The sequence below is a fragment of the Lethenteron reissneri genome, chromosome 58 (genome assembly GCF_015708825.2).
Source record: "Lethenteron reissneri isolate LAM-NWPU_2019-01 chromosome 58, ASM1570882v1, whole genome shotgun sequence".
NCBI lineage: Eukaryota > Metazoa > Chordata > Hyperoartia > Petromyzontiformes > Petromyzontidae > Lethenteron > Lethenteron reissneri.
Window position 1 is genome coordinate 1,852,299 of NC_083836.1, and position 27,403 is coordinate 1,879,701.

At 52.3% G+C, this 27,403-nt stretch overlaps 2 protein-coding genes across 2 annotated transcripts in view; both read left to right on the forward strand.

Annotated features, from left to right (window-relative positions):
* The first annotated feature begins 529 nt into the window (after positions 1-529).
* PIN4 (peptidylprolyl cis/trans isomerase, NIMA-interacting 4) lies at positions 530-8,262 on the forward strand. The gene is made up of 4 exons (XM_061575515.1): positions 530-951; positions 2,128-2,213; positions 6,489-6,608; positions 7,598-8,262. Exons 1-4 carry the CDS (start codon positions 909-911, stop codon positions 7,754-7,756), a joined length of 408 nt encoding a protein of 135 aa, XP_061431499.1. The 5' UTR covers positions 530-908; the 3' UTR covers positions 7,757-8,262.
* Positions 8,263-12,392: 4,130 nt separating this feature from the next.
* The window catches only part of LOC133357391 (TSC22 domain family protein 4-like), a 46,941-nt gene continuing 31,930 nt past the window's right edge, over positions 12,393-27,403 (forward strand). Inside the window, exon 1 of the mRNA XM_061575293.1 lies at positions 12,393-13,560. Within this exon, the coding sequence (XP_061431277.1) occupies positions 12,554-13,560 (1,007 nt within the window). The 5' untranslated portion in view covers positions 12,393-12,553. The remainder of the gene's footprint in view (positions 13,561-27,403) is intronic.

Below are 27,403 nucleotides of genomic sequence, written 5' to 3' on the forward strand. Positions count from 1 at the left end.
CCCCGATCACAGCACCGTCACACCACCAGGACCCCGATCACAGCACCAGGACCCGATCACAGCACCAGGACCCCGATCACAGCACCAGGACCCCGTTCACGACCACCAGGACCCCGTTCACACCACCAGGACCCCGTTCACACCACCAGGACCCCGTTCACACCACCAGGACCCCGTTCACACCACCAGGACCCCGTTCACACCACCAGGACCCCGATCACAGCACCAGGACCCCGATCACAGCACCAGGACCCCGATCACAGCACCAGGACCCCGATCACAGCACCAGGAATACCCTCGACCACGACGCTGCTGCTGCTGCTACGAGGCGGCTGCTCTGCGTGAAGCCCGCGCGGCCATCTTGCTAAGGGACCGCCTCACCACCACCGCCGTCCATCGCGCATGCGCAGTCGGGGCGAGGGGGGGGGGTGCCTCCTCACCATCACCACCGTCCATCGCGCATGCGCAGTCGGGGCGAGGGGGGGGTGCCTCCTCACCATCACCACCGTCCATCGCGCATGCGCAGTCGGGGTGAGTGGGGGGGGGTGGTGCCCCCTACCCAAGATGGCCGCGCCGGCTTCACTGTAACGAGACACGCGTCATTGAGATCACTGGGAGTGGTGGGGTCCCCCCTGCTCCGTCTTCTTCTTCTTGCCTGGGTCTCGGCTACTCCGCAGGGTCTCCGCAAGGGCCCCCCTTTCTCCTAACAAGGGCCCCCCTTTCTCCTAGCAAGGGCCCCCCTTTCTCCTAGCAAGGGCCCCCCTTTCTCCTAGCAAGGGCCCCCCCTTTCTCCTAGCAAGGGCCCCCCTTTCTCCTAGCAAGGGCCCCCTTTCTCCTAGCAAGGGCCCCCCTTTCTCCTAGCAAGGGCCCCCCTTTCTCCTAGCATATCCCCACCCCCCGCCGAAGAGATGGGGCCTAAAGCGAAGGGTGGCGGCAAGGGGGCGAGCAAAGGTGCGGGTGGTGATGGTGGTGGTGTTAATTGTGTGTGTGCAGTGGTGATGTTCACTGTGTGTGTGATGTGGTGATGTGATGTTAACTGTGTGTGAAGTGGTGATGTTAACTGTGTGTGTGATGTGGTGATGTGATGTTAACTGTGTGTGAAGTGGTGATGTTAACTGTGTGTGTGATGTGTGAAGTGGTGATGGTGGTGATGTTAACTGTGTGTGAAGTGGTGATGGTGGTGATGTTAACTGTGTGTGTGAAGTGGTGATGGTGGTGATGTTAACTGTGTGTGTGAAGTGGTGATGGTGGTGATGTTAACTGTTTGTGTGAAGTGGTGATGGTGGTGATGTTAACTGTGTGTGTGAAGTGGTGATGGTGGTGATGTTAACTGTGTGTGTGAAGTGGTGATGGTGGTGATGTTAACTGTTTGTGTGAAGTGGTGATGGTGGTGATGGTGGTGATGTTAACTGTGTGTGAAGTGGTGATGGTGGTGATGTTAACTGTGTGTGAAGTGCTGATGGTGGTGATGTTAACTGTTTGTGTGAAGTGGTGATGGTGGTGATGGTGGTGATGTTAACTGTGTGTGAAGTGGTGATGGTGGTGATGTTAACTGTGTGTGTGATGTGGTGATGTGTGAAGTGGTGATGGTGATGATGCGTGAAGAAGTGATGGTGGTGTATGTAGTGGTCATAAAAATGGTCATAAAAATGGTGATGATTCTGCTACTGTTGGTAACGCAAATGATGATGATGGTAAGTTTGCTGATGACATTGCTGATGATGACAATTCTGCTGCCGATGATGACGCTGCCGTGCGTTTGTTGAACTTCTTTCGCACCCTACGTAACCCCAGCCCTGCTGTAGTGACTGACACCTCGTGTGTGTCTTGCACAGTGGGGGAGCGGTAGTGTAGCGGGTAGCGCTACGCCGCGCTACAAACCCGGCCACCCGAGTTCGATTCCTGATCTGAACCGGTCTTGGGCCTCCACTAGGTCGACTCGGCCTCAAATGAGTACCCGGTGCGACGTGTAAACATCGCCACTGGAGAGACAAAGGCGGCCGGGCGTGGTGCTGGCCACCCACTCCCTCACGTGCCGTACCGGCCTTCATAGGTGCTACTCGCTAACAGCACTTGCCCCGACAGTCTGTTGAGGCTACACGGGGGATCTTTGTCTTTGTTGCACAGGGGGTGGCGCGGCGGCTGATGGAGACGGGGAGAGCGGTGGGGGCAAGAAGGCCTCCGTGCCCAAGGGGGGCGGCACCTCCGTCAAGGTAACACGCCACGGACTCTGTGCGTCTGTCAGAGGTCGCAAACGGGTTTTGATTCCTTACCCGTACCCGGCCGCACCAGGGTCGCAAACGGGTACCTGTACCCATACCCGGCCGTACCCGTACCCTACCCGTACCCGGCCGGGTATGGGTATCGGGTACCCGATTGCGACCTTTGGGATGAAGCCACGTTGCAGGCGCGGGTGGGTTGATTCTAGGAACTTGAATTGTGAGAAGAGACAAGACGTTGGGAAATGAGTGACAAACAGTTACCAGTGACTCACGGTCTACCCGTACCCGTACCCGGCCGCACCAGGGTCGCAAACGGGTACCCGTACCCTACGGGTAGCCGGGTATCAGGTAGGGTACGGGTATCGGTTACCCGGTTGCGACCTCTGGCGTCTGTGGCTCCCCTGAGGTCGACTCAACGAGTGCGGTGTGTAGTCGTCGGTACCGGGGAGACAAAGGCGGCCGAGCGTGGCAGTCTGCCACACCAGCGCGCCGCCCTTTCGCAGCTGCTCGCTTAATGGCGCTTTGCACCAAAAAGTCTGTGAAGTCTTCTTGTTTCTTTCGGTAAAGTCAGGTGAAGAACAGGTCTGTCGGAAAGACAGCGTCTGAATGACGGCTGCTTGCGTTGTGGCCGAAACGTCGTGAGAATTGCATTTTATTATGTTTTATTTGTATTATTTTATTATTTCCCTTCTACGTGACTTTACCAAAAGAACCAAGGAGATGAATCCCTGCAGTCACGAAAGCTTCAAATCGAAATTTAAGTCTGTGAAGGGCTATACGGGGAGGATCTTGTTGGGGCAACACGAGTATGCTCTTCAGGAGGTCTGAGGACACTTGATCTGGTCATCGAGCCTGACGCCGACCGTCACAAATCCATGCCTCGGTCGGTCCAAGTAATTTTTTTCAGAAGGCCATCTCATTCTCACCTCATTAAAAACTCTCGTGCCACGCGCTATCAAAACGACTCGCTCCTCACGTTACTCCCAAGGCATACGTTCCTCCGCTATCCGGCACCGACTCTCAACCTCCACTTCTCTCCCCGTCCTCTGATCCTGCCATCTGTGCCCGCCAGCTGGAAGTAAATCTCGCAACGGTGCCAGACGAACTCGCTCCGTTATAAATCTCGCATCAAGCGGGCGTCTTCCCACGTTGACCGTCGGCTAATCGCAGAAGCCGTTCGCGCCAAGCGGAGCAGGAGACGTTGGGGACGAATCATTTCTCGTAGTGGACTCGACACTGACCGTGAACATTCCAGAGTCGCCGGCAAAGCTACAAAATAAACGGATCTTTGCCTCACGAAAAGCCTATATCAAATCACGCATCGCAGCTGCTTCTGACAATCCCGAACACCTCTGGAAAAGTCTAAATGACCTCCACCCAGGCAGAAACTTGGTTTCTCCTCTTGAGTGAGTCACTTGCCGCATTCACACTCGCCACTTCGTTCAGCACTTATTTTACAAACAGACTGGCACTGATTATTAGCTCCATCGCCGCTTCTGGGAATTCCTACTCGAATTCCCTCGGGTTCCCAGCTCCTATTTCTCACGCTCCCCCCGCTTGTCGATACTCTCCCCTCTACACCATTGGAACCTCATTTGCCAGTAAGAATATGAGAATTGTTTTTTTACCCTTCTATCTGGCAACAAAACTGACACCTTTTTACAAGGAGTCATGTTTGCATAGGCCACAATACCTGCAGTCATAATGCAAACAAAAAACATAACTCTGATAATGTACAGTGTCCTTGAAGTTGATTGGTCCACACCCGAGACAGCTTTCCTTAGAGCCTAGTCTCACTGACTGCAGGTATTGTGGTCTATGCAAACATGACTCCTTGTAAAAAGGTGTCAGTTTTGTTGCCAGATAGTAGGGTAAAGAAACCAATTATCATTCTCCCCTCTATCACGGAATTATGTTCTTGCTTTCATTCGGTCACTTTACATTCGGCCTTTCACCTCTCGACATCCTTGCTGGGTCCCTCTTTAAACAAAGATGCTCCACGCAACTCGCTACTGCGAATGCGTATCCTTCGCCAACGCTTCATTTTCAACCGGGCGTTTCCCACCGTCTTTCAACATAGGCCAAGTTTCACCGTCGCGTCTTAAGAAATCCAGACGAGACACTGAGAAATCTGCCAGTTACCGGCCGATTACTAACCTCTCCACCAGTTCTCTAAACTCCTCGAGCGTCTCGCTGAACGTAAGACTGGCATTACCTCTTCCCCAAACTTTTGTGCCTATCATTCTGCCTACCATCAGACTTACTCCACGGAGACTGTTATTTCATCTTCTTGGTTCTTTCGGTAAAGTCACGTAGAATGGAAATAATAAAATAATAAAAATAAAACATCATAATATTATTCTCACGAGATTTCGGCCACAACGCAAGCAGCCGTCCTCAGGTGGAGAACAGGTCTGTCGAGAAGACAGTCTCATTCAGACCTGTTCTCTACCTGAGGACGGCTGCTTGCGTTGTGGCCGAAACGTCGTGAGAATTATTTTATTATGTTTTATTTTTATTATTTTATTATTTCCATTCTACGTGACTTTACCGAAAGAACCAAGAAGATGAATCCCTGCTGTCACAAAAGCTTTAAATCGAGACTGTTATTTCAATCGTCTACTCCGGTGAAATCACGACTCTCTTCGGTCTGGATAATTCATCGGCTTTTGATAATGTTAATCACCTATCGCTTACCAGTCTTCTTGAGTCCGACTTAGAAATCAGATGATTGGACCTAAAATGGATCTTATCCTATTTGGCCGGGAGGACCTACTCTGTTAAAATGGGCAAATCCACTATCACTAAGCACTCGTTCAGGGTCCCCCAGGGCTCCGTGCTTGAAGCACGATTGTTTGCTATGCACACATCCCCCATCGGCCGACTTATTAATAGCTTTGGAATTAAATACCACTCCTATGCTGAAGACATTCTATTATACACATCAATAAACCCCGCTAATGCTCAAGGAATTGAAAATCTCTAACTGAGTACACGACAGCCTTGCAAGCACTGGTTAAGGTCACATCTTTCTTAAAAAAATCTGAAGCCATACTTATTGGAACCCTCTCTTCCCCACAACATTACGATTACCGGCACCACCATTCCCTTTACAGACCGCATCACATGCCCTGGTGTCACTCTGGATTCTTACACCTTGTCTCTGGACATTCACGTCGGCGACATCATCATCACCTACGTCCACTCATTCCCATCGATATTACGAACACCCCTCGCCTGCAGTATAGTCGGGTCTCGCCTCGACTACTCTAATGCCATTCTCTCCAAATCATTGTCAAGCAACATCCTCAAATTGTAACGGTTACAGAACAACTTTGGTTGTGATCATTGTTTTTTTACCCTTTTATCTGGCAACAAAACTGACGCATTTTTTTACAAGGAGTCATGTTTGCATTGACCACAATTCCTGCGGTCATAATGCAAACAAAAAAACATAACTCTGATAATGTATGCACTGTCCTTGAAATTGATTGGTCTACACCCGAGACAGCTTTCTTAGAGCCCAGTCTCACATGGTGTTGGACCAGATGACGCCAACACCATGTGAGATTAGGCTCTAAGACAAGATGTCTCGGGTGTGGACCAATCAATTTCAAGGACAGTGCATACATGATCAGAGTTGTGTTTTTGTTTGCATTCCGACCGCAGGTATTGTAGTCAATGCAAACATGACTCCTTGTAAAAAAGGTGTCATTTTTGTTGCCAGATAAAAGGGTAACCTTGGTTGTGTCGTCCTCAGTGTCCACCGTCCACGTCTCGACTCAGCCACCGCTGTCCATACTCTACATTGGCTCTCTTTCGCCAGCAGGACAAATAATAAAATCGCTTGCGCCTTCAACACCGTTTCCCCCACTAGACCTCGCCTCACTACTCTCGCCTTGCACTGAAGGCTCTCGCGGTAGAACCCTACGCAGCAGCAGCAGCAGCGTCACTCTAAATCTGCTGCGGACACCAAGGTCTCGAACTGCTACAGCCTCACGTCGGCTCGCTGCTGTCGCCCCATCGATGTGGAACTCTATCCCATTGCACATCCGCAACATCACATCCACTCTGACTGTTAAGAGACATCTAAAGGCCCTTCTGTATCTGTATGGTGAGGCTTTCGAGCAGCCCTGAGCTTGGCTGCGCGCCTCCGAGTTGCTGACTTGTCTGAAAAATCTGGCGCGTCGTGAATGTCATCATCATGAGTATCTTTGACATCGCCTGCATGTGTAATTGTCCGTGTGTTTGTTTCCCCCGTACAAGGTGCGCCACATCCTGTGCGAGAAGCACGGCAAGGTGATGGAGGCGATGGAGAAGCTCAAGAGCGGCGTCCGGTTTAACGAGGTGGCGACTAACTTCAGCGAGGACAAGGCTCGCCAGGGAGTGCGTGCCCCCCCCCCCACCCAGCCTCACAGGGCCCCCCCCCCCACCCAGCCTCACAGGGGCCCCCCAGAATGAGCCCCCCCACACCACCCCCTCGTCCCAACAACGACGCGCAATCCCGCACCTCGCCAAACCGCCCCGCGTACGCGCGTCCACGTCTCGTCCAACCTCGAAGGCTCAGCAGGCTCAGGCCTGGTTTGTTCCGGGTTGGGTTACTCAGCGGTGGCCAATACGTGGGTCGTGATCCACGGGTGGGTGATCACCAAAATTGCTGTTGTGGATCTCAGGACCTATCGGAACAAACGTTTAGATAGGCGGACGACATTCACCGTTACGGCTGATGGCAAGAAATAACCCCCCCGGCTAAGAATTCATACATTTAAAAAAAAGTCGTAACTTCTGCCGATAGCTCGAATTCTTTACGTATGTAGCACATTACAGAGTGAAATTCATCCGGGTAATTGTTGGTCATAGCTTTCTGGTGGATCGTAGCAGAGCCTATTGAGTGCCACCAGGTTGGCGGCTTGGTGGATTGGCCACCGCTGGATTGCCTTGCACCTGGGCCACAGCGGGGCCGTGCCAGGTGGAGCGCTGCGAGGCGTGGCCAGGATGTGATCGTCACCTGCCTCGTTCGTACGTCACGGATGTGGTTTTTGTAATCAACGGTAACGAAAATTTTTTTGAGTCCGTTGAGAATCCGCGCGAGGCTGTCGCGATGGCGCTGTGCGAGTTAATCCGATGGTGCAAAATCGTTTGATGTATTAATGCAGAGGCTTTGTTTTTAGGATTTAGTTTATTATTGTGAAGAGTTTAGAGTTGAAATCTCACTGTTTCGCAAATCAGAATAGCCTTCCTAGGCCCGGTGCTTTGCTCCAGTCCGTGTTACAGTTGCCGTGGGAACGCGGTGGCATTACGCGTTGCGAGCATCGCCCTCTCCCTCCTCTCTCACGCTCGGCTGCCCCCCCCCCACCCTGCCCCGTTGCTCCCAGGGCGACCTCGGCTGGATGGTACGAGGTTCCATGGTGGGTCCTTTTCAGGAAGCGGCCTTCGCTTTGCCCGTGAGCTCCCTGGCCAGCCCGGTGTACACCGACCCTCCCGTCAAAACCAAGTTCGGATACCACATCATCATGGTGGAAGGTCGCAAGTGAAGCCGGTGGAAATCGCCGGACGGACGGACGCTGAGAACCGCTCGCAAGGCTGCGGCGGCTGGAGTCCCGGGTCCTCACAACGAAAACAGGAGCAGCGGCTCGCGTTTGTGACGCGCTCCGAACGGGACGAACGCCTCCGTCCGTTGATCTCACGGCGGCCGTGGAGGGAACATTTGCCTTGGGATACTTCGGCGTATCGTCTCCGTCGATCGCGATCGTCGTGGGTTTACAATGTTAACGGATAATTAGTTAGTTAATTTGGACTTTGCACAATTCTCATACTTGTCAGCGCCGACCTGATTACAGACCATTTCAGACTTTATTGGTCACCCCGTACCCTTGTATAAATCTCAACGTTAATCCTACAAAGTCCCATCACAAGGGAGAAACACAAACAAATAGACGATTTTCGATTTAAAGCTTTCGTGACTGCAGGGATTCATCTTCTTGGTTCTTTCGGTAAAGTCACGTAGAAGGGAAATAATAAAATAATAAAAATTAAATAATAAAATACAATTCTCACGACGTTTTGGCCACAACGGCTGCTTGCTTTGTGGCCGAAACGTCGTGAGAATTGTATTTTATTATTTAATTTTTATTATTTTATTATTTCCCTTCTACGTGACTTTACCGAAAGAACCAAGAAGATGAAATAGACTATTTTGCCCGTATAGAAACGGCCGCATGGACATGAAAACTCAATTTCCCTGTTCAATAATACGGGTAATTCGTATGGCTTGACAGCTGTGCATTCTTATAACGCAAGGCTAGCTGGAAGGCACGAGTATAGCCTGCCAGTAGGGGGCCAATGTTGCTATGTGGTTCTACCTCGTTAGGGAAAGAGCCGGTCGCATCACGTGCGGTGTAATTCTCAAAATCTGCCAAATTTGCACCGTGACACTGGCACACAACACGGCCTCGGCTCTTCTGAGTGACCTCACGGGATCTGTAACGTGCACTCTCAACGCGCACGGCGGCCACGTCACGCCGCAGTGTTAACCAGGACGGCCACCGGGGCTTGAACCACGAACATCCACCGCACGCAACGAACACGCTACCGTTCGACTGCGTCACCTGACTGCTACTACTACTCGTGGTAACCGCTGGGAACAAGCCCCCCACCACCAATATTCCATATTAGTGGGGGGCTTGCCCTGCTCCCTTACTCACGGGGGGGCGCAGGGTCTCAGCCACACTCGGCCGCCGACGCCGCCTGCGTTACGGTCGCAGGCTCCTGTTTTCTCGCGCTCGCCTCCGATGAGCGCCGTTGGTGGATACGTACGGCGCGAAGGAAATTCACCGAACGCACGCGTTCAATAAACGACCGGCGCGGCAGACTGGCGCACGAGTGCTGTCGTTTGAGCGGGTGCGCGACGGTGTGTGGGCGTCTTGGCTTGGTGAGTGTAGCGGTAGAGGTGTTGTGTAGGTGTAGTGTTGTGTAGGTGTAGTGTTGCACAGATGTGGCCTTAATTGCTCACGCAATATTTTACGGGGGACCAGCTGCTCCACCCGACAGTGTGTGTGGGGCTTAGTGGAGAGTGGAGGGGGTAGAAATATTTCAGAGTTCAGCCGCGGACAGTTCTGCCTGAAATTCGGCCCCCAGTGTAGGTGTGTGTGGGTGTGTTCCGGCCTTCATAGGTGCTCGCCAACAGCACTTGCCCCAACAGTCTGTTACAGGCTATACGGGGGATCTGTGTCTTTGTATGTGGGGAGCGGTAGTGAAGCGGTTAGCGCGCTGCGCTACGAACCCGGCGAGCCGAGTTCGATTCTCGCTCACCGCCTCCACCAGTGACGATTATCTGAACTGGGCTTCCCCTAGGTCGACTCAGCCTCAAATGAGTACCTGGTGTGATGTGTAAACATCGCCACTGGGGAGACAAAGGTGATTGGGCGTGGTGCTGGCCACCCACCCCCTCGTGTGCCGTTCCGGCCTTCGTAGGTGCTCGCGAACAGCACTTGCCCCAATAGTCCGTTAAGGCTATATGGGGGAGCTTTGTCTTTGGGGCTGGGTGGAGGGGGGGGCGAAATATTTCAAAGTTCAGCCCCGGTCAGCTCCGGTTGAAATGAGACTCCCTGTGTCGTTCTGTACCACGGTGAGCTCGGTTGCAGCCGGACATGTCCAGAATTCTTATTTTGGGAATGATTTTGACACGCGTTCTATTTTATCAACATCCTCGCGTTAGCCTCTTGAACGTAACTGCGGTGATGTGTGTCTAGGGTACAACAACAACAGCCATTGAATACTAGAGGGTAACTTGTAAATAGGCGTAACGTGTACGGTTTATACTCGAGTAGAAGTGCCTTACGCCGATAATATAATCGATTACTCCCAAGCCAGCCAGTTTAGCAGCGTTGCGGAAACTATCGAGGGAGAAATCCAGACTTGGGTATCGGGTGGTGATTGGTGTAGCGTGGTGATGGGTGTGAAGTGTGGGATATTGATGGAGTGTCGTCGTGATGTTTGTAAATTGCATTGGGGTATTGTTCATGGCGTGTTGAGCTTCTGTTGGTGTAACATGTTGCTACAACAGTGGGTCGTGTGTCGGATAAGTTGAGTGCGAGTTGAGTTGAGTCGAACGCGAGTTCGTTTGCTGGCGACTTTAGTTGCATGTGAGTTTAATAGCGAGTGACGAGTTGAGAGTGCCACAGTTGCGTGTCGCTTCAGTTGCAAGTAACTTGAGTTCTGAATAGAATGCGAGTTTAATTGCCGAGTGACTTTTAAGCTGAGTTGCATGCATTTTTGTTGTTGTTGTTGTTGCGAATGACTGCGTGAGAGCGATGTTGAATGCGAGTTTGGTTTCTCGTCTGCTTTAGTCGCGATCGACTTCGAGCCGTGTGTGACTTTCGCGTTGAGTTGCCCGCTGTCTTTCCACTGACACTTAATCAGCACTCCAGCCGGGCACCGCGCCATCGCGATACGGGAACGCCGAGTGGGGAATGCAAGAGATGGGGGGGGGGGCGTGGGCAAGGGAAGAGTTGAGGGGTGGAGGCAGAGAGGGAGCAGTGGGCACGGGAGGGAGATAGGCAACACAGAGGGGATTGGAGGGAGCAGGGGAGAGAGGGGAGGTGGGGGAGGTACAAGAGGAGGGAGCCGAGTGAACAGTAGGAGGGGGGGAAGGGGGCAGAGGAGGAAAAAGGAGTGGGGAGGGAGAGGGGCCCAGGTATGGGACAGTGGAGGGTGGTGGAGTGGGCAGGGGGGGGGCAGTCGTGGTCAGGACGGATGCTGAGAGGTGTTTGCGGCCGGGGGAGGGGGGGTCAATCACAGGGGTCACCGGCTGCTGTGATGAACCCCTGAGTGGGGCAGGGAGGGAGGGGGTAGCGGAGGTTCCTCGTGTCCCCAACATGGACCCCTCTTTCCGAGAGAACGCTTTATCCCCTTATCACCCCCCCCCCTACCCGACCCCTGCCCCCTCCCCCGGGCTCTGGTTGTGGCCGCCGTCTCTGCCGGCACTCGCTCGCTTGGGGACGCGGCCTCAAAGTCGCGACAAAGTCAGAGTCGTGACGCGGCGAACTGCGAGTCACGGCGCTTGATGGTGGTGGTGGTGTTTGTGATGGTGTGTGGTGTGTGATGGTGGGGGGAGGAGGAGGGGTGCTGATGATGGTGGTGGTGGTGTGTGATGGTGTGGGGGGAGGAGGGGAGGTGCTGATGATGGGGTGTGCTGGTGGGGTTTTTGGTGATGGTGTTTGGAAGGAGGGTGGCGATTGTGTGGGTTGATGATGGTGATGTGTGTGATGGTGGGTGGTGATTGTGTAGGGATGGTGTTGATGGTGGGTGGTGATTGTGTAGGGATGATGATGATGATGTGTGATGATGGGTGGTGATGGTGTAGGGATGATGATGGTGTTGATGTGTGTGATGGTGGGTGGTGATGGTGTAGGGATGATGATGATGATGATGTGTGTGATGGTGGGTGGTGATGGTGTAGGGATGGTGTTGTTGATGTGTGTGATGGTGGGTGGTGATGGTGTAGGGATGATGATGGTGATGTGTGTGATGGTGGGTGGTGATGGTGTAGGGATGGTGTTGTTGATGTGTGTGATGGTGGGTGGTGATGGTGTAGGGATGATGATGATGATGATGTGTGTGATGGTGGGTGGTGATGGTGTAGGGATGGTGTTGTTGATGTGTGTGATGGTGGGTGGTGATGGTGTAGGGATGATGATGGTGATGTGTGTGATGGTGGGTGGTGATGGTGTAGGGATGATGATGTTGATGTGTGTGATGGTGGGTGGTGATGGTGTAGGGATGATGATGGTGGTGATGTGTGTGATGGTGGTTGGCATTTGGGGAGCGTCACGTTGATGATGTATTCTGATGGTAATCATGGATTTGGATAATTGGCGGTGGTGGTTTTGTGTGATTATGGAGTTAAGATGAGGGCTTGTGATGATGATGGTGTTGCTGCTGCTGATGATGATATTCATATCGCAGAGATTAAGGGGTGATGATGGCCGTGATGACGTTCCGTGAACCGCGTTCCATCGACCAGGGACCCTCAGGGGAGCAGGGGGGAGGGGGAGAGAGATGGGGGGGGGGGGGTAGCGAATCTCGACCCCTCGCCTCGGTCAAAAGTGGGCGTGGGTCGCTCTACAAATAGCCGAGGTAGGAGGACCCCCTTTTAGCGGGGGTCTCAGGGCGACACCCCCTTCACTGAGCGAGGGGACAGCCACACGACGCAGCACGGCGCCGGGTGGGAACTCCTCCATCGAGAGATACCCAGAGGCACCAACCCCCTCGCCGGGGGTTCCAGTAGAACTCCCCGATCCCTCGTTACTCAAATCGGCAGGGGGACCCCCATGGATCACCTCGTGGACTCCGCGTCCTCGGAAAAGCGGCGCCGTGGCTTTCAGATCACCTGCGTGGAGCATCAGCCGGGGTTAGTGGCGAGCCCAGGCGGTACCCTCGGAGTGGAACCCCCTTCGCCGCGAGCGGCGTCCCCAGGGACCCCCTCGCCCACCGCCCCAGCCGAGCGGTGCCGCGCTCCCAGCCCCCGTTTTCGCCTCGTCCGTCTGGACGCAGCTGCCGCCGCGAGCACCCCCTCGATTCGCCGTGGTCGCTGGACCTGTGTGGAGTTCGTGGATGCGCAGTGGAGGGACGACGCCGCCTCCTCCTCCTCGTTGGGATGCGGGGCCGACCCCGCGACGGGCTCCTGCAGACCCCCTCGCTCGCCACGATTCCGCAAGGTGTCCCTGCTGGAGGAGCGAGGCAAGGGGGCTGGACCCCCGTTCCCGGCGCCGTGCCAACGCGCGGGGCCGCGGGCTCCCGACCCCGGTAACCCCCTCGCCAACCCCGGGCTCGGCCCCCACGCCGGGGACCCAGGGGGTAGGGCACCCACCTCGCCCAAACCCCCCGGGTCATCCCCTTCCTGCGCCGAGAGCCCCCGCGCGTCCACGCCGCGCGCTGGAGACACTTGCGACAGCGCGGCCGAGGTGCCCGCTGTCCGGGCCGCCTTTGTCTCTCCCACTCTGGTGCTGCCCTCCTACCACGACTCTCCTCCTCGCCCGCTGCTGCTGCTGCCGCCTGCCCGGATCTCCCTGCCCGCCCTGGCCGCTGCCCTCCCCGTGTCCTCCTCCACCACCTCGTCCTTGCTGAGGCCGCCCCCGCCGTGCGCCGAGACGCACTCGGCCCCGGGGAGCCCCGTGACCCCGCGGGCGGCCCCCTCGGAGCGGCGAGGGGGTCGCCGGCCGGGGTCTCTGCAGCACGGAGAGATCTCGCAGCGGGGCTCCTTCTCGACCCCCTGGGGAGGGGCTCGGGCGACCGTGCGAGGAGCGCAGCACCGCAGAGGAACCTTCGACGTGGACAGGTGAGGGGAGGGTCACACGCGTGGAGCAGGTGTAAGGAACAGGTGTGTAGAGGGTCACGTGGGGCACAGGTGTAAGGAACAGGTGTGTAGAAAGTCACGTGGGGCAGGTGTAAGGAACATGTGAATAGAGAGTCACGTGGGATAGGTGTAAGGAACAGGTGTGTAGAGAGTCACGTGGGGCAGGTGTAAGGAACAGGTGTGTAGAGAGTCACGTGGGATAGGTGTAAGGAACAGGTGTGTAGAGAGTCACGTGGGGCAGGTGTAAGGAACATGTGAATAGAGAGTCACGTGGGATAGGTGTAAGGAACAGGTGTGTAGAGAGTCACGTGGGGCAGGTGTAAGGAACAGGTGAGTAGAGAGTCACGTGGAACAGGTGTAAGGAACAGGTGTGTAGAGAGTCACGTGGGGCAGGTGTAAGGAACAGGTGTGTAGAGAGTCACGTGGGGCAGGTGTAAGGAACAGATGAGTAGATGGTCACACGCGTGGGGCAGGTGTAAGGAACAGATGAGTAGATGGTCACACGCGTGGGGCAGGTGTAAGGAACAGGTGTGTAGAGAGTCACGTGGGGCAGGTGTAAGGAACAGGTGTGTAGAGAGTCACGTGGGGCAGGTGTAAGGAACAGGTGTGTAGAGAGTCACGTGGGGCAGGTGTAAGGAACAGGTGTGTAGAGAGTCACGTGGGGCAGGTGTAAGGAACAGGTGTGTAGAGAGTCACGTGGGGAACAGGTGTAAGGAACAGGTGTGTAGAGGGTCACGTGGGGCACAGGTGTAAGGAACAGGTGTGTAGAGAGTCACGTGGGGCAGGTGTAAGGAACAGGTGTGTAGAAAGTCACGTGGAACAGGTGTAAGGAACAGGTGTGTAGAGAGTCACGTGGGGCAGGTGTAAGGAACAGGTGTGTAGAGAGTCACGCGTGGGGCAGGTGTAAGGAACAGGTGTGTAGAGGGTCACGTGGGGCAGGTGCAAGGAACAGGTGTGTAGATGGTCACGTGGGGCAGGTGTAAGGAACAGGTGAGTAGAGAGTCACGTGGAGCAGGTGTAAGGAACAGGTGAGTAGAGAGTCACGTGGAACAGGTGCAAGGAACAGGTGTGTAGAGAGTCACGTGGAACAGGTGTAAGGAACAGGTGTGTAGAGGGTCACGTGGGGCAGGTGTAAGGAACAGGTGTGTAGAGAGTCACGTGGGGAACAGGTGCAAGGAACAGGTGTGTAGAGAGTCACGTGTGGAACAGGTGTAAGGAACAGGTGTGTAGAGAGTCACGTGGGGAACAGGTGCAAGGAACAGGTGTGTAGAGAGTCACGTGTGGAACAGGTGTAAGGAAAAGGTGTGTAGAGAGTCACGTGTGGAACAGGTGTAAGGAACAGCTGTGTAGAGAGTCACACGTGTGGAACAGGTGTAAGGAACAGGTGTGTAGAGAGTCACGTGGGGCAGGTGTAAGGAACAGGTGTGTAGAGAGCATGGGTGGAAAAACCCAGATTTTTCCAGCGGCAGGCATCGGGTTTTTTCTTTAATACAATTCAACCCGATTTCGGGGAATTAAAACCTGGTTTAATGAATACGAAACTCTGCTCCAAGGCTTAGGCTGCTTCCTCGTCGGTGCTGCTATCGTACTCGGGGCCGTTGGGCACGGGGTCGTCGTAGAATGCGGCGGGCAGGTTGGTCTTGATGAACACGAGCTTAAATTTCGATTTAAAGCTTTCGTGACTGCAGGGATTCATCTTCTTGGTTCTTTCGGTAAAGTCACGTAGAATGGAAATAATAAAATAATAAAAATTAAACATAATAAAATAATATAATATTTTATAATGTTTTATTTTTATGATTTTATTATTAAAATTAAACAATAAAATAATATCATATTTTATTATGTTAAATTTGTATTACTTTATTATTTCCATTCTACGTGACTTTACCGAAAGAACCAAGAAGATGAACACGAGCTTCTCCTCCACAATCGTTGGCGCCAGTGAGTTCCTTAGCTTGGAATGGACGAAGCCCATCGTTGAGAAGGGTGATTCTGTAATTAGAACCAATTTAACCGGATTTCTCCCAATCTCAGATGATCGGGTTTCATATGAAAAGACAATTAAACCCGACTGTAAAAAACCCGACTGTGTCACCCTTGATAGTCACACGCGTGGGTCAGGTGCAAGGAACAGGTGCAGAGCGCGTGGAAAAGTCGCGTGGTTGGAACAGATGATGTCGATTCAGGGACAGCAATGGACTCTATCTGTGTGGGGGTTGTTACCGCTCTCGTGTGCGCGGTGCCCCCCCCCTCTCTCCCGGTAGTATCATTCCTGCAGATCAGCCAAACTATTCCGGTACAGCAAGACCCTCCTGGAAAGAGTCCCCGAGACTCGGTGAGGCTCGCCTGACTGAGCAAAGTGAATTATTATCACTGCTGCTGCTGCTGTTGTTGTTGTTGACGCTTTCCAAGTAAGATTGAAAAGCGTTTATCCGTTATCATGTCCGTCCGTCTGTCCGTAACGGGGACCCTTTGAGTCGTGATTGTGTCATCGAGGTTATTGTAGATATTTGTTTAAATCGCGTGGCGGCTTTCCGGCACAAATCTGCCACTCAAAGCACCATCATCACATTTATACTTAGCCCCCCCCAAAAATGTGAAATTGTTTAAACAATGAGAATGTATATTTACCGTAATTACACACAAACCCATGATCCAATATAAACGACACTTTAGTGCAGTGGTTCATCTTCTTCTTAGCCTGGGGTGCACGCAACTCCTCGTGGTGCGAGATGTCCTTTCGGGGGGTGGATTCTTTTCGAAGGTAAATAATCGAAAACACAAATTGAGCAGTGGCACATTAAGTTACAACTCACTTTGTTTCATGAAATCCCTATGTAGTATGTATCGTGTGAGCCCCCCCATCCCCCCTACCCCCCACCACGTCGCTCTCCCCCCGGGTTACCCGCGACTCGGGGCACCGTGCCAAGTTTATGAATCACGCGGATAGTGGATTGAGCTCCCACCTGCTTGTGTCAGTGAGTGTGTGTGTGTCAGGTAACATGTGTGTGTGTGTCAGGTAACATGTGTCTGTGTGTGTGTGTCAAATACACACACACACATGCAGTGTAGCGGTTAGCGCTACGCTGTGCTACGAACCCGTCGACCCGGGTTCGATTCCCGCTCACGGCCAACACCGGTGATGGATTATCTGAACCGGTCCTGGGCCTCCCCTGGGTCGACTCAGCCTGAAATGAGTACCCGGTGCGGTGTGTAAACATCGCCACTCGGGAGGCAAAGGCGGTCGGGCGTGGTGCTGGCCACCCACCCCCTCGTGTGCCGTTCCGGCCTTCATAGGTGCTCGCTAACAGCACTTGCCCCTACAGTCTGTTAAGGCTATACGGGGGATCTTTATCTTTGTGTGAATGTGTGTGTGTTTGTCAAATACACACACAAATATGTAGTGTAGCGGTTAGCGCTACGAACCCGGCGATCCGGGTTCAATTCCCGCTCACGGCCAACACCAGTGACGATTATCTGAACCGGTCCTGGGCCTCCCCTAGGTCGACTAAGCCTCAAATAAGTACCTGGTGCGGTGTGTAAACATCGCCACTGGGGAGGCAAAGGCGGTCGGGCGTGGTGTTGGCCACCCACCCCCTCGTGTGCCGTGCCGGCCTTCATAGGTGCAGCTACTCGCGAACAGCACTTGCCCCAACAGCCTGTTAAGGCTACACGGGGGATCTGTGTCTTTGTGTCAGCGAGCACGTGTGTTTGAAATGAATAATAAAACAATAAAACCTCGTTATTTCGGTATTTGATAATTCATAATTGGGGATAATTTCGGCACGGCTACTCTTTCGGCGTGTGTATATACACAGTTACACACGGTGTATTCGTAATTCGCCACGAGCCGAATTACTGTGCCGAATGGTTCAATTCCGGGCGTGCACGAGGAGCGACGTCGCTTGCCACGAAGTGCCGCATGAAGCTCGTGCAGGGCCTGGAGCATATTACGTTATAAAGGGGCCCTAACAAAAAAAATTATAAAAATGTTTTTAAATTAAAAAGTGAAACTTTCATAGTAAAGTAATTGTATTATTTTATTTGCTATACAGCCAGATAATACGACAAATCGCTAACCTTACACACCCGGCCGTTCATAATAGTTGAAGGCGGTATAGTACTATAGTAATAGAGCAAGTGCAGAATCACTGAACCGGAATCAATAGCTTGAAAGCGTTTCGCGCGGGGGCCCTTGAAAGTGCGGGGCCCGTAGCTACTACATGTGCAGCTACTACACGTGTAGCTACTACATGTGTAGCTACTTTTACTGGTAGGAACCCACTGGTTCCACCAGCCCACAGGGGGTTATTGTGTCCGTCCGTCCGTCGTGCAGGGAGGGGCTGGGTGGGGAGGGGCTGGGTGGGGAGGGGAGGGTGGGGAGGGGCTGGGTAGGGAGGGTGGGGAGGAGCTGGGTGGGGAGGGTGGGGAGGGGCTGGGTCGGGTTTGGGTGGGGGGTGGGAGGGGTGGGGCTGGGTGGGGTGGGGCTGGGTGGGGAGGGGCTGATCACCCCGTGGTGCCCTTATAAAACTCAACGTTTAACCTACTCACGCCGGCTTGTGCCCGCCCTCACAGTCGGGCATATTTGCGGAATACACCACGCCGCCGTTGACCCTGCAGGCCATTGACCGAGCAACCCAACGTTCCTACCAGCTCCCTCCGCAGGAATGTGTTGCTACTGGGATATTCCGGCACTGGTGGCACGACCTAAACAACGACTCGTGCGAGTGGCGGCACACGTGGTGAGCGTCGGTGCAGACCGCTGTCACTTTAGACAACCACCTCGTGGTTGTCCACTCTGCGCAAGCCGAACCCTCTCATAGTTGTCGTCAGCACCCTCACCGAGAAGTCATGGAAAGGTTACCGAAGTATACAACCCCTAGGCGTGCGAGACAAATCCAAAGTTTCGGATAGAATCGATGCAGGGTGTGTGTGTGTCAATACCTCGTGAAGAGTTTTGGAAAACTAATTTGGATTTTGTGTTTGTTTTGTTAATTTGGGCAAGGGGGCACTGGGCGAATACCATTGTACATAATTCGGAACATCGGGTAATTCATCTTCTTGGTTCTTTCGGTAAAGTCACGTAGAAGGGAAATAATAAAATAATAAAAATAAAACATAATAAAATAATTCTCACGACGTTTCGGCCACAACGCAAGCAGCCGTCCTCAGGTAAAGAACAGGTCTGTCGGAAAGACAGCGTCTGAATGGGCAGCGTATATTTAAGCTGGGTTGGAGGGGGGAAGGGGCGCCTTGACCGAAGCGTCGTGAGAATTATTTTATTACGTTTTATTTTTATTATTTTATTATTTCCCTTCTACGTGACTTTACCGAAAGAACCAAGAAGATGAATCCCTGCAGTCACGAAAGCTTTAAATCGAAATCGGATAATTCGGCAAGACCAGAGCCCCGTATGTGTCCAATTAACAAGGGTTAGCTGTAGTTTGTATTTGTGAAGCGCGTTTCATCCGTACATCCTAAACGTGTGTGCCTGGTAGCCGCTGTCCCTGTCCCTCTGCGTGGCATTGCGAGCCGTGCCGCTGCTGCGTAGTTGCGTCTCGTGTCCGCCAGGTGGCGCTGTGGCGCCGCCGGGCGTGTATGTGTCTGTGTGTGTCTGTGTGTGTGTGTGTATGTGTGTGTGTTGGTGTGTGTGTCTGTGTGTGTGTGTCTGCGTGTGTGTGTCTGTGTGTCTGTGTGTCTGCGTGTGTGTGTGTCTGTGTGTGTGTGTCTGTCTGTGTGTCTGTGTGTGTCTGCTTGTGTGTCTGTGTGTGTGTCTGCGTGTGTGTGTGTTGCGTGTGTGTCTGTGTGTGTGTGTCTGTGTGTGTGTCTGTGTGTGTGTCTCTGTGTCTCTGTGTGTGTGTCTGTGTGTGTGTCTGCGTGTGTGTGTGTCTGCGTGTGTGTGTCTGCGTGTGTGTGTCTGTGTGTGTGTCTGTGTGTCTGCGTGTGTGTGTGTTGCGTGTGTGTCTGTGTGTGTGTCTGTGTGTGTGTGTCTGTGTGTGTGTCTCTGTGTCTCTGTGTGTGTGTCTGTGTGTGTGTCTGCGTGTGTGTGTGTCTGCGTGTGTGTGTCTGCGTGTGTGTGTCTGCGTGTGTGTGTGTCTGTGTGTGTGTCTGCGTGTGTGTCTGCGTATGTGTGTGTGTCTGCGTGTGTGTTTGCGTGTGTGTGTGTCTGCGTGTGTGTGTCCTTGTGTGTCTGTGTGTGTTTGCGTGTGTGTGTCTGTGTGTGGGGAGCGGTGGTGTAACGGGTAGCGCGCTGCGCTACGAACCTGATGACCCGGGTTTGATTCCCGCTCGCGGCCAACACCAGTGATAGTGATTATCTGAACCGGTCCCGGGCCTCCCCTAGGTCGACTCAGCCTCAAATTAGTACCTGGTGCGGTGTAAACATTGCCACTAGGGAGACAAAGGCTGTCGGGCGTGGTGTTGACCACCTACCCCCTCGTGTGCCGTGCCGGCCTTTATAGGTGCTCGCTAACAGCACTTGCCCCTACAGTCTGTGCAGGCTGTACGGGGGATCTTTGTCTTTATGTGATATCGCATTCTTGCCCACACAGTCTACACGGGGAGGGGGGGGGGGTATTTCAAAAGTGCACCTAGCATGGCACAGGAGCCGTTGTGACGTCACGGCGGTTGTTGTTGTTGTTGTGGTTGTGCGCTATTGGGTAGCGGTGATGACCATCTGAACGTCGACTCAGCCTTAAATGAGTGCCCGTGTCGCGATATGTAAACATCGCCCGCGAGGGAGACAAAGGCGGCCCCTGGCGTGTTGCTGTCCAGTATCAACTCGTCTGTGTGGGTGGTGAGTCAGCAAAACCGCGACTGACGTCACCGCCTTGTTTGTGTCAAGGGTTGAACCCAGCAGACGCTCAGGGGACACAAGCCGCTTGTAAATAGCAGCAGGCTTTAAATCGAAAAATGCTCTGGTAGTTTATGATGCATTGTCTTTGAAACTGATTGGTCCACACCAGAGACAGCTTTCTTTACATTACTACACGATACACTACTATACACTACTACACTATACACTACACATACTACACTATACATTACTACACTACACTATACACTACTACACTATACACTACACACTACTACACTACACTATACACTACACTATACACTACAATATACACTACTACACTACACTATACACTATACACTACACTATACACTACAATATACACTACTACACTATACACTATACACTACACTATACACTACACTATACACTACACTATACACTACACTATACACTACTACACTACACTATACACTACTACACTATACACTACACTATACACTACTACACTATACACTACTACACTATACACTACTACACTATACACTACTACACTATACACTACACTATACACTACTACACTACACTATACACTACACTCCTATACACAGACTCGTAGCTCTTCCTGGGGGAATTCCCAGGCGTTCCGAGGCCAGCCGAGTGACCCAGCCCCCTCGGCCTATCCTGGGCCGGCCGGGGTGGGGGTCTTGGCCCAAGTGTATTGACTATTAATTCATTCATGACTTAGTAGTAGGGTTTTACCCTTTAAACTGGTACAAAACTGACACCTTTATACAAGGGATCAAGTTTGCAATAACCACAACACAAGCAGTCAAAATGCAAACAAAAAGAAACAACTCTGATAATGATATGCACTGTCCTTGAAGTTGATTGGTCCACACCCCAGTTTAAAGGGTAAAAACCTACTACTATATTTTGCCACTGGTAAAGGAGGTCTCATAGTGTCATTCATGACTGTATCGACTATTCATTTATTAATATAAATTCTGATCGCCCTATACAGGGCCCGGGGCTGCCATGCGCGTCATTGTGATGGTCGGAGTGGCGAGCGGTGGCGCAGTGGTTAGCGCGCTGCGCCTACGAAACCGGACACCCGAGTTCGATTCCCGCTCACACGACTTGATATTAAAAAAAAAAGCGGCGAACATCTGAGCCGGTTATGAACGCGCCCACCATGTTCGGGACCTGTTGTGAGTGCCCTCTGAAAAGACGGTGTTCTAATGATGAAAAACCTCGTCGTGTTAATGGCCTCCCCGTGAAAGTTATACAACGGTCTTATCTACCCGCGGTAGGCATGCATAACAAATCCGAAACAAAACAACAAAGAACTCAAATGCTGTCCCCAGTGACCCTCATGTCCACACTAAACAACTCCTTTGACACTGCCAAAGGCCGTGAGCTGATTTATTTGCACGGTGCAAGCCCGCGTTGTGACATCGTCTCGTTACACCAGTCATGGGCGTGTTCGTCATCGCCCCGAATTGGCTCTCAAACGGCGGCGTGGCAGCAATGCTGGAAGCCGATCGCGACGAGCTGGGGAGGGGGGGGTGGGAGAAATCTCTAAACTCGGACGCCTTCACAGCCGCCTCGAACAAATTTTAAATGTTATCTTCGTTAGCGTTGAAAGACTCATTACGTTTTAGTGTGTGTGTGTGTTTTTTAAACACAACAAAACAATTTCAAGTATTTTTTAATGAGCAATAAGTATAACCCGTAAAAACTAAGTTTTTCACTATAAATCCTTTATATGCGTGGCGGCTAGAGTCCTCTCGTCCTCTGGCTTGAGATGGCTGCCACCTATGGGTCAGATGATTGTCTGCCAGTATTAAGCAATTGGTAATTAAATATTTAATTAGTTTTCTCTAAACAGTGTAAAATTTAGGAAAAAAAATTTCACGAACATTAATTGTCTCGCACAACGAGTCTGTGTGCAAAATGTCAGCTCGATTGGATCACGGGAAGTGGGTAAAACACGACTGAAAGATTTGCACGGTCGTAAGCAAGCAAGCAATCAAGCGAACTTAATATAAAGGATTTAAAAATAATTTCTCATCTCCAGCCGCTCGTGGACCAACCGCGGCTGCTCCGTTACCCCTCCAACCATCAGTGTCACTCATTCATTCCTCAATACCTCGTGAGCACTGCGCCGCTGTCCCTCATCTAAATCATTCCACTCCCGTCACCGTTGTTGTGAAACTGCGTCAACAAATCTCCCGGAGGGAAGGCGCTCAATACAATTACATAATTAGATGAGAATTCGAGGTGTACATCGCATTGGGACACGTGGGGGTGTTCCCCGTAAGCGTTGCGGTCGAGGGAACATTTTAATTAGGGGCTCTAAATCTCTGCGGAGGCGTGAAGTTTACTCCCTTCAGGGGCACGGAGAGAGTGGGAGGAGAGGCGTGTGAGCTCGGGGCAGTGCCCGTGTCTGTACACGTATCTGTGTGTACACGTGTCTGTGTGTACACGTGTCTATGTATTTGTACACGTGTCCGTGTGTGCACGTGTCCGTGTGTACACGTGTCCGTGTGTACACGTGTCCGTGTGTACACATGTCCGTGTGTGCACGTGTCTGTGTGTGTACACGTGTCCGTGTGTACACGTGTCTGTGTGTACACGTGTCCGTGTGTACACGTATCTGTGTGTGTACACGTGTCCGTGTGTGCACGTGTCTGTGTGTGTACACGTGTCTGTGTGTGTACACGTGTCCGTGTGTACACGTGTCTGTGTGTACACGTATCTGTGTGTACACGTGTCTGTGTGTACACGTGTCTATGTATTTGTACACGTGTCCGTGTGTGCACGTGTCTGTGTGTGTACACGTGTCCGTTTGTACTCGTGTCTGTGTGTACACGTGTCCGTGTGTGTACACGTGTCCGTGTGTACACGTGTCTATGTGTGTACACGTGCATGTATTTGTACACGTGTCTGTGTGTGAGCTGTGAGTCCCAGGCTGTTGTGGGCTCGCCTCCCCATCATCGGGAGGGGAGGAATGGTGCAGGCGGATTATACCCCCACCGAAGTTGACCTTCGGAAGTTGACCTTCGGTGGAGGGATGCAGGCAAGGCTGATCATTCAGATGCCTTTCATGACCTCCTGTCCCAGGTGCTGGCCAAAGCGGCCCTTCGCGATAGTCATCTTGTTAGGTAACTCTAACACCCGAGTGGGTAATGGCACACGCACATAGGCCAGAGTGATTGGAAGGCATGGGCCAGGATCAGATCAGCTAAATAACAACGCCAGGAGGCTGCTATTTTATTTCTAGTGCAGCCACAATGGGCTTGCAGTCTCCGGCATCAGAACATCCACTCAATATCATGGATGCACGCCGGATCCAAGCAAGGGCTTCTGCTGAACTACATAGCGATGGAGCAGCAAATGCGGGCCCGTGTCCTTGACACTGGGACCTACCGTGCAGCTGATCTTCCCACTGACCTTTGACTTGTCATCTGTAAAGTAATTCGCAGCAGCCATGTATCCACTGCGGTGCCGCGTGTACATCTAGGACCCCGCTCAATCCCACGGCGTGCCTGCTCTCGCCCAGCTGATGAAGGTTACACATGAGGACGTCATCGTCGCTTTGCCGGTAGGGCTTGGCATCGTTCAATTCTCTCACTCCAGGAGGAGGAGGCTCGTCAAGGACGCCGCCGCTACTGGGCAGTTGGAGGCAGTCGCCCTCCAACAACAACGTGGGGCGGAGGAGCGGCGAGTTTGTAGGGCAGGGAGCATAGGTCCAAGGAGTTCACGTGTGGCAGTCATCTCGGGCAGTTAACCCGCAACATCTGCCTCCGTCCCGTGACCTCCTCCAAAGCGAGGTTTCACTTGGCCTCAAAGTGCAAAGTGCATCCTAGTCCAGAACAAGCTTTGTGTTGACGCCAACGTCACTACGTGGCGAATGGCGACTGCTTCTGCTGCTGTTGTTGTTGTTGTGGTCTGTGTGCCCCGTGCGTGTGGAGCGGTGGTGTAGCGGTTAGCGCGACGCGCTACGAACCCGGCAACCCGAGTTCGATTACCCACTCACGGCCAACACCGGTGACGATTATCTGCACCGGTCCTGGGCCTCCCCCTAGGTCGACTCAGCCACATCGCCACTGGAGAGACAAAGGCGGCCAGGAGTGATACTGGCCACCCACCCCCTCGTGTGCCGTATCGGCCTTCATAGGTGCTGCTACTCGCTAACAGCACTTGCCCCAAACAGTCTGTTAAGGCTATACGGGTGACCTTTGTCTTTGTCTGTGTGCGTGCGTGTGGTTAGCGCACTGCGCTACGAACCCGGTGACCGGAGTTTGATTTCCGCTCGAGGCAAACATTGGTGGTGAATATCTGAAACGGCATTAATGGAGTAACCCGGTGCAGTGTGTACACATCAGCATTGGGAAGACAAAGGCGGACGAGCGTGGTGTGTGTGGGGAGCGGTAGTGTTACCCGCTTACGGCCAACACCGGTGACGATTATCTGAACCGGTCCTGGGCGTCCCCTAGGTAGACTCAGCCTGAAATGAGTACCTGGTGCGGAGTGTAAACATCGCCACTGGGGAGATAAAGGCGGTCGGGCGTGGTGTTGGCCACCCACCTCCTCGCGTGCCGTGCCGGCCTTTATAGGTGCTCGATAACAGCACTTTCCCCTGCAGTCTGTTAAGGCTATACGGGGGATCTTTGTCTTTGTATGCGTGTGTTTGCGTGTGATGCTCGCTAACAGCACTTGCCCCAACAGTCTAAGGCCAGGTTTTTTTTGGGGGGTTTAGATCGCGTAAATATCAGGGTTGGATCTGCTCTCCAACACACCGGTGTGCTGTACTAGTAACAAATTGGCCACGTTCTGTTTACGTGACAACCCTTATTCATTGGCTGTATCGGGTGGTGGCAGGTTTTAACGACACATTTATATATTGACGCGATCTAACCCCAAAAAACACTCAATTATGGATAATATTGGTCGCGATAACCAACGTATCTTAACTTTCTGTTAAGGCTATGGGGGGGGGGGGGGTCCTCGTATTTCCGTGTGCGTGCCTAGTTCATTTGCCGATCATCTCAATCAGTTTACCCACAACACCTGCAATGGATAAGGGACATTACCCGAAACGTCGAAGGTTAAAACTGTAGACCTCTCTCGGTGCTTTTAACCGCCGTGTGGAGTTGCTATGATGTTATTTGGGTGCCACTGCCTATACGTAGCAGCAGCAGCATCACCACCACCAATTCCTTTGTTTCACCAAAGCTGTCAACCCACACGGTGTATCACCCCGCGTTCTTGTAACAGGGAGATTGAGTTTTCAGGTCCATACGGCGTACACCCGTTTCAATCCGGGCGAAAAAAACCATTGTCTATTTTTTGTGTTTCTCCCTTGTGATGGAACTTTGTAGGATTAACTTTGAGATTAATAATCAAAAAATATCTTAATTGGTGTGTAATAAGGTAGGGCACTGATAAGGGGTTTACAGGTTTTGTTTCACCACACCTGCGTGGAGATCTGTCGCGTGACCTCCTTATCTAATTGCACCTAGCCTGGCACAAGGTTGTTTCTCGTCGTTGTAGTAGTAGTTGTTGTTGCAGTAGTTGTTGTTGTTGCAGTGTGCGTGACTGAGCGAGGATCACGTGGTAGGAGCGAGTTTGTTCGTTGCATTCCTTCGTGCGGAACGCATTGTCCACAGGTGCCCTGCATCAGCTCACCTGAATCCCCCTCCTCCACCCTCCTCATCCCCCCAGCGAGGGGAGGGGCCAGGTGAGAGGCTGGGAGTGGGGGGAGGAGGGACAGGTGAGATGGACAATTTGTACCTGCGAGCAAGAGCCACGTGTGGCTACGTTATGGACGGTATCTTGTTTACTTACACAGGGGAGACACGCCGAGTCGTAGGATTTGCTGCTGCATTGCGGTGTTGTTGTTTGTGATACGTGTGCTTATGTAAGATGTGTTTAATGTAAGATGTAAATTTTGATGTAAAGCTTTCGTGACTGCAGGGATTCGTATTCTTGGTTCTTTCGGTAAAGTCCCTTCTACGTGACTTTACCGAAAGAACCAAGAAACATGTAAGATGTGCTCATTGATCACGTGGGGAGGAGGCACCCGCACGGAGCACGCGGAGACAACCCCCACGCCTTGCTCGAAGTGGCACCAACAACAACCACAACAACCACAACCACAACAACCACAATAACAACAACAACCACAACAACCACAACAACAACAATCACAACCACAACAACAACAATAACCACAACAACCACAACAACGACAACAACCACAACAACAACCACGACAACAACAACAACCACAACAACAACCATAACAACAACAACGACAACCACAACAACCACAACAACGACAACCACAACAATCACAACCACAACAACGACAACAACAACCACAACAACAACAACCATAACAACAACCACAACAACAACCACAACAACGACAACCACAACAACGACAACAACAACCACGACAACAACGACAACCACAACAACCACAAGCACGACAACTACAACAACGACAACAACAACCACAACAACCACAACAACAACAACGCTCCGTGCCCGTACAGATGGCGACGAGCCCACACTTGGCCGTGCCTCCTCCTTGTCAACGCCCTCCCCCGGGGGCAGGGAGTGTCCTATTCATATTCTTAGGTGTTTTCGGTAAAGTCACGTAGGTAAAACATTAAAAAAGTAAAATAAAATAAAAATCACGACGTTTCGGAGGCAACACAAGCTTCCGTCCTCAGGTGGGATCGTCACAGCCACGACAGCTGTATCAAGTAAATGAGAGATTGCAGGAGCTACCACTCCGTTTATATAATGGTTGGAGAAGGCGGTAGGGCAAGGACCGCACACTTTTTATTAATATGGTAAGGTGAGGCTTAAGAGGCTGAGCCTTTGTTATGGAGAGGTACGGTTTGTGAATCAACCTGTGACAGGGAGACCACCACTAAACATGGTAAAACTGTAATAGTTATCTGTCAAATAAGATTGGCAAATAAGTGTAGTTAAATATTTTTTGTATGG

What these genes read in the sequence shown, in the direction of transcription:
- PIN4 (XM_061575515.1), top strand. Translation starts at nt 909, where the DNA reads ATGGGGCCTAAAGCGAAGGGTGGCGGCAAGGGGGCGAGCAAAG. An exon ending in CGGCAAGGGGGCGAGCAAAG is followed by an intron (nt 952 to 2,127) that starts GTGCGGGTGGTG and finishes TTTGTTGCACAG; the next exon opens with GGGGTGGCGCGGCGGCTGAT. An exon ending in GGGGCGGCACCTCCGTCAAG is followed by an intron (nt 2,214 to 6,488) that starts GTAACACGCCAC and finishes CCCCCGTACAAG; the next exon opens with GTGCGCCACATCCTGTGCGA.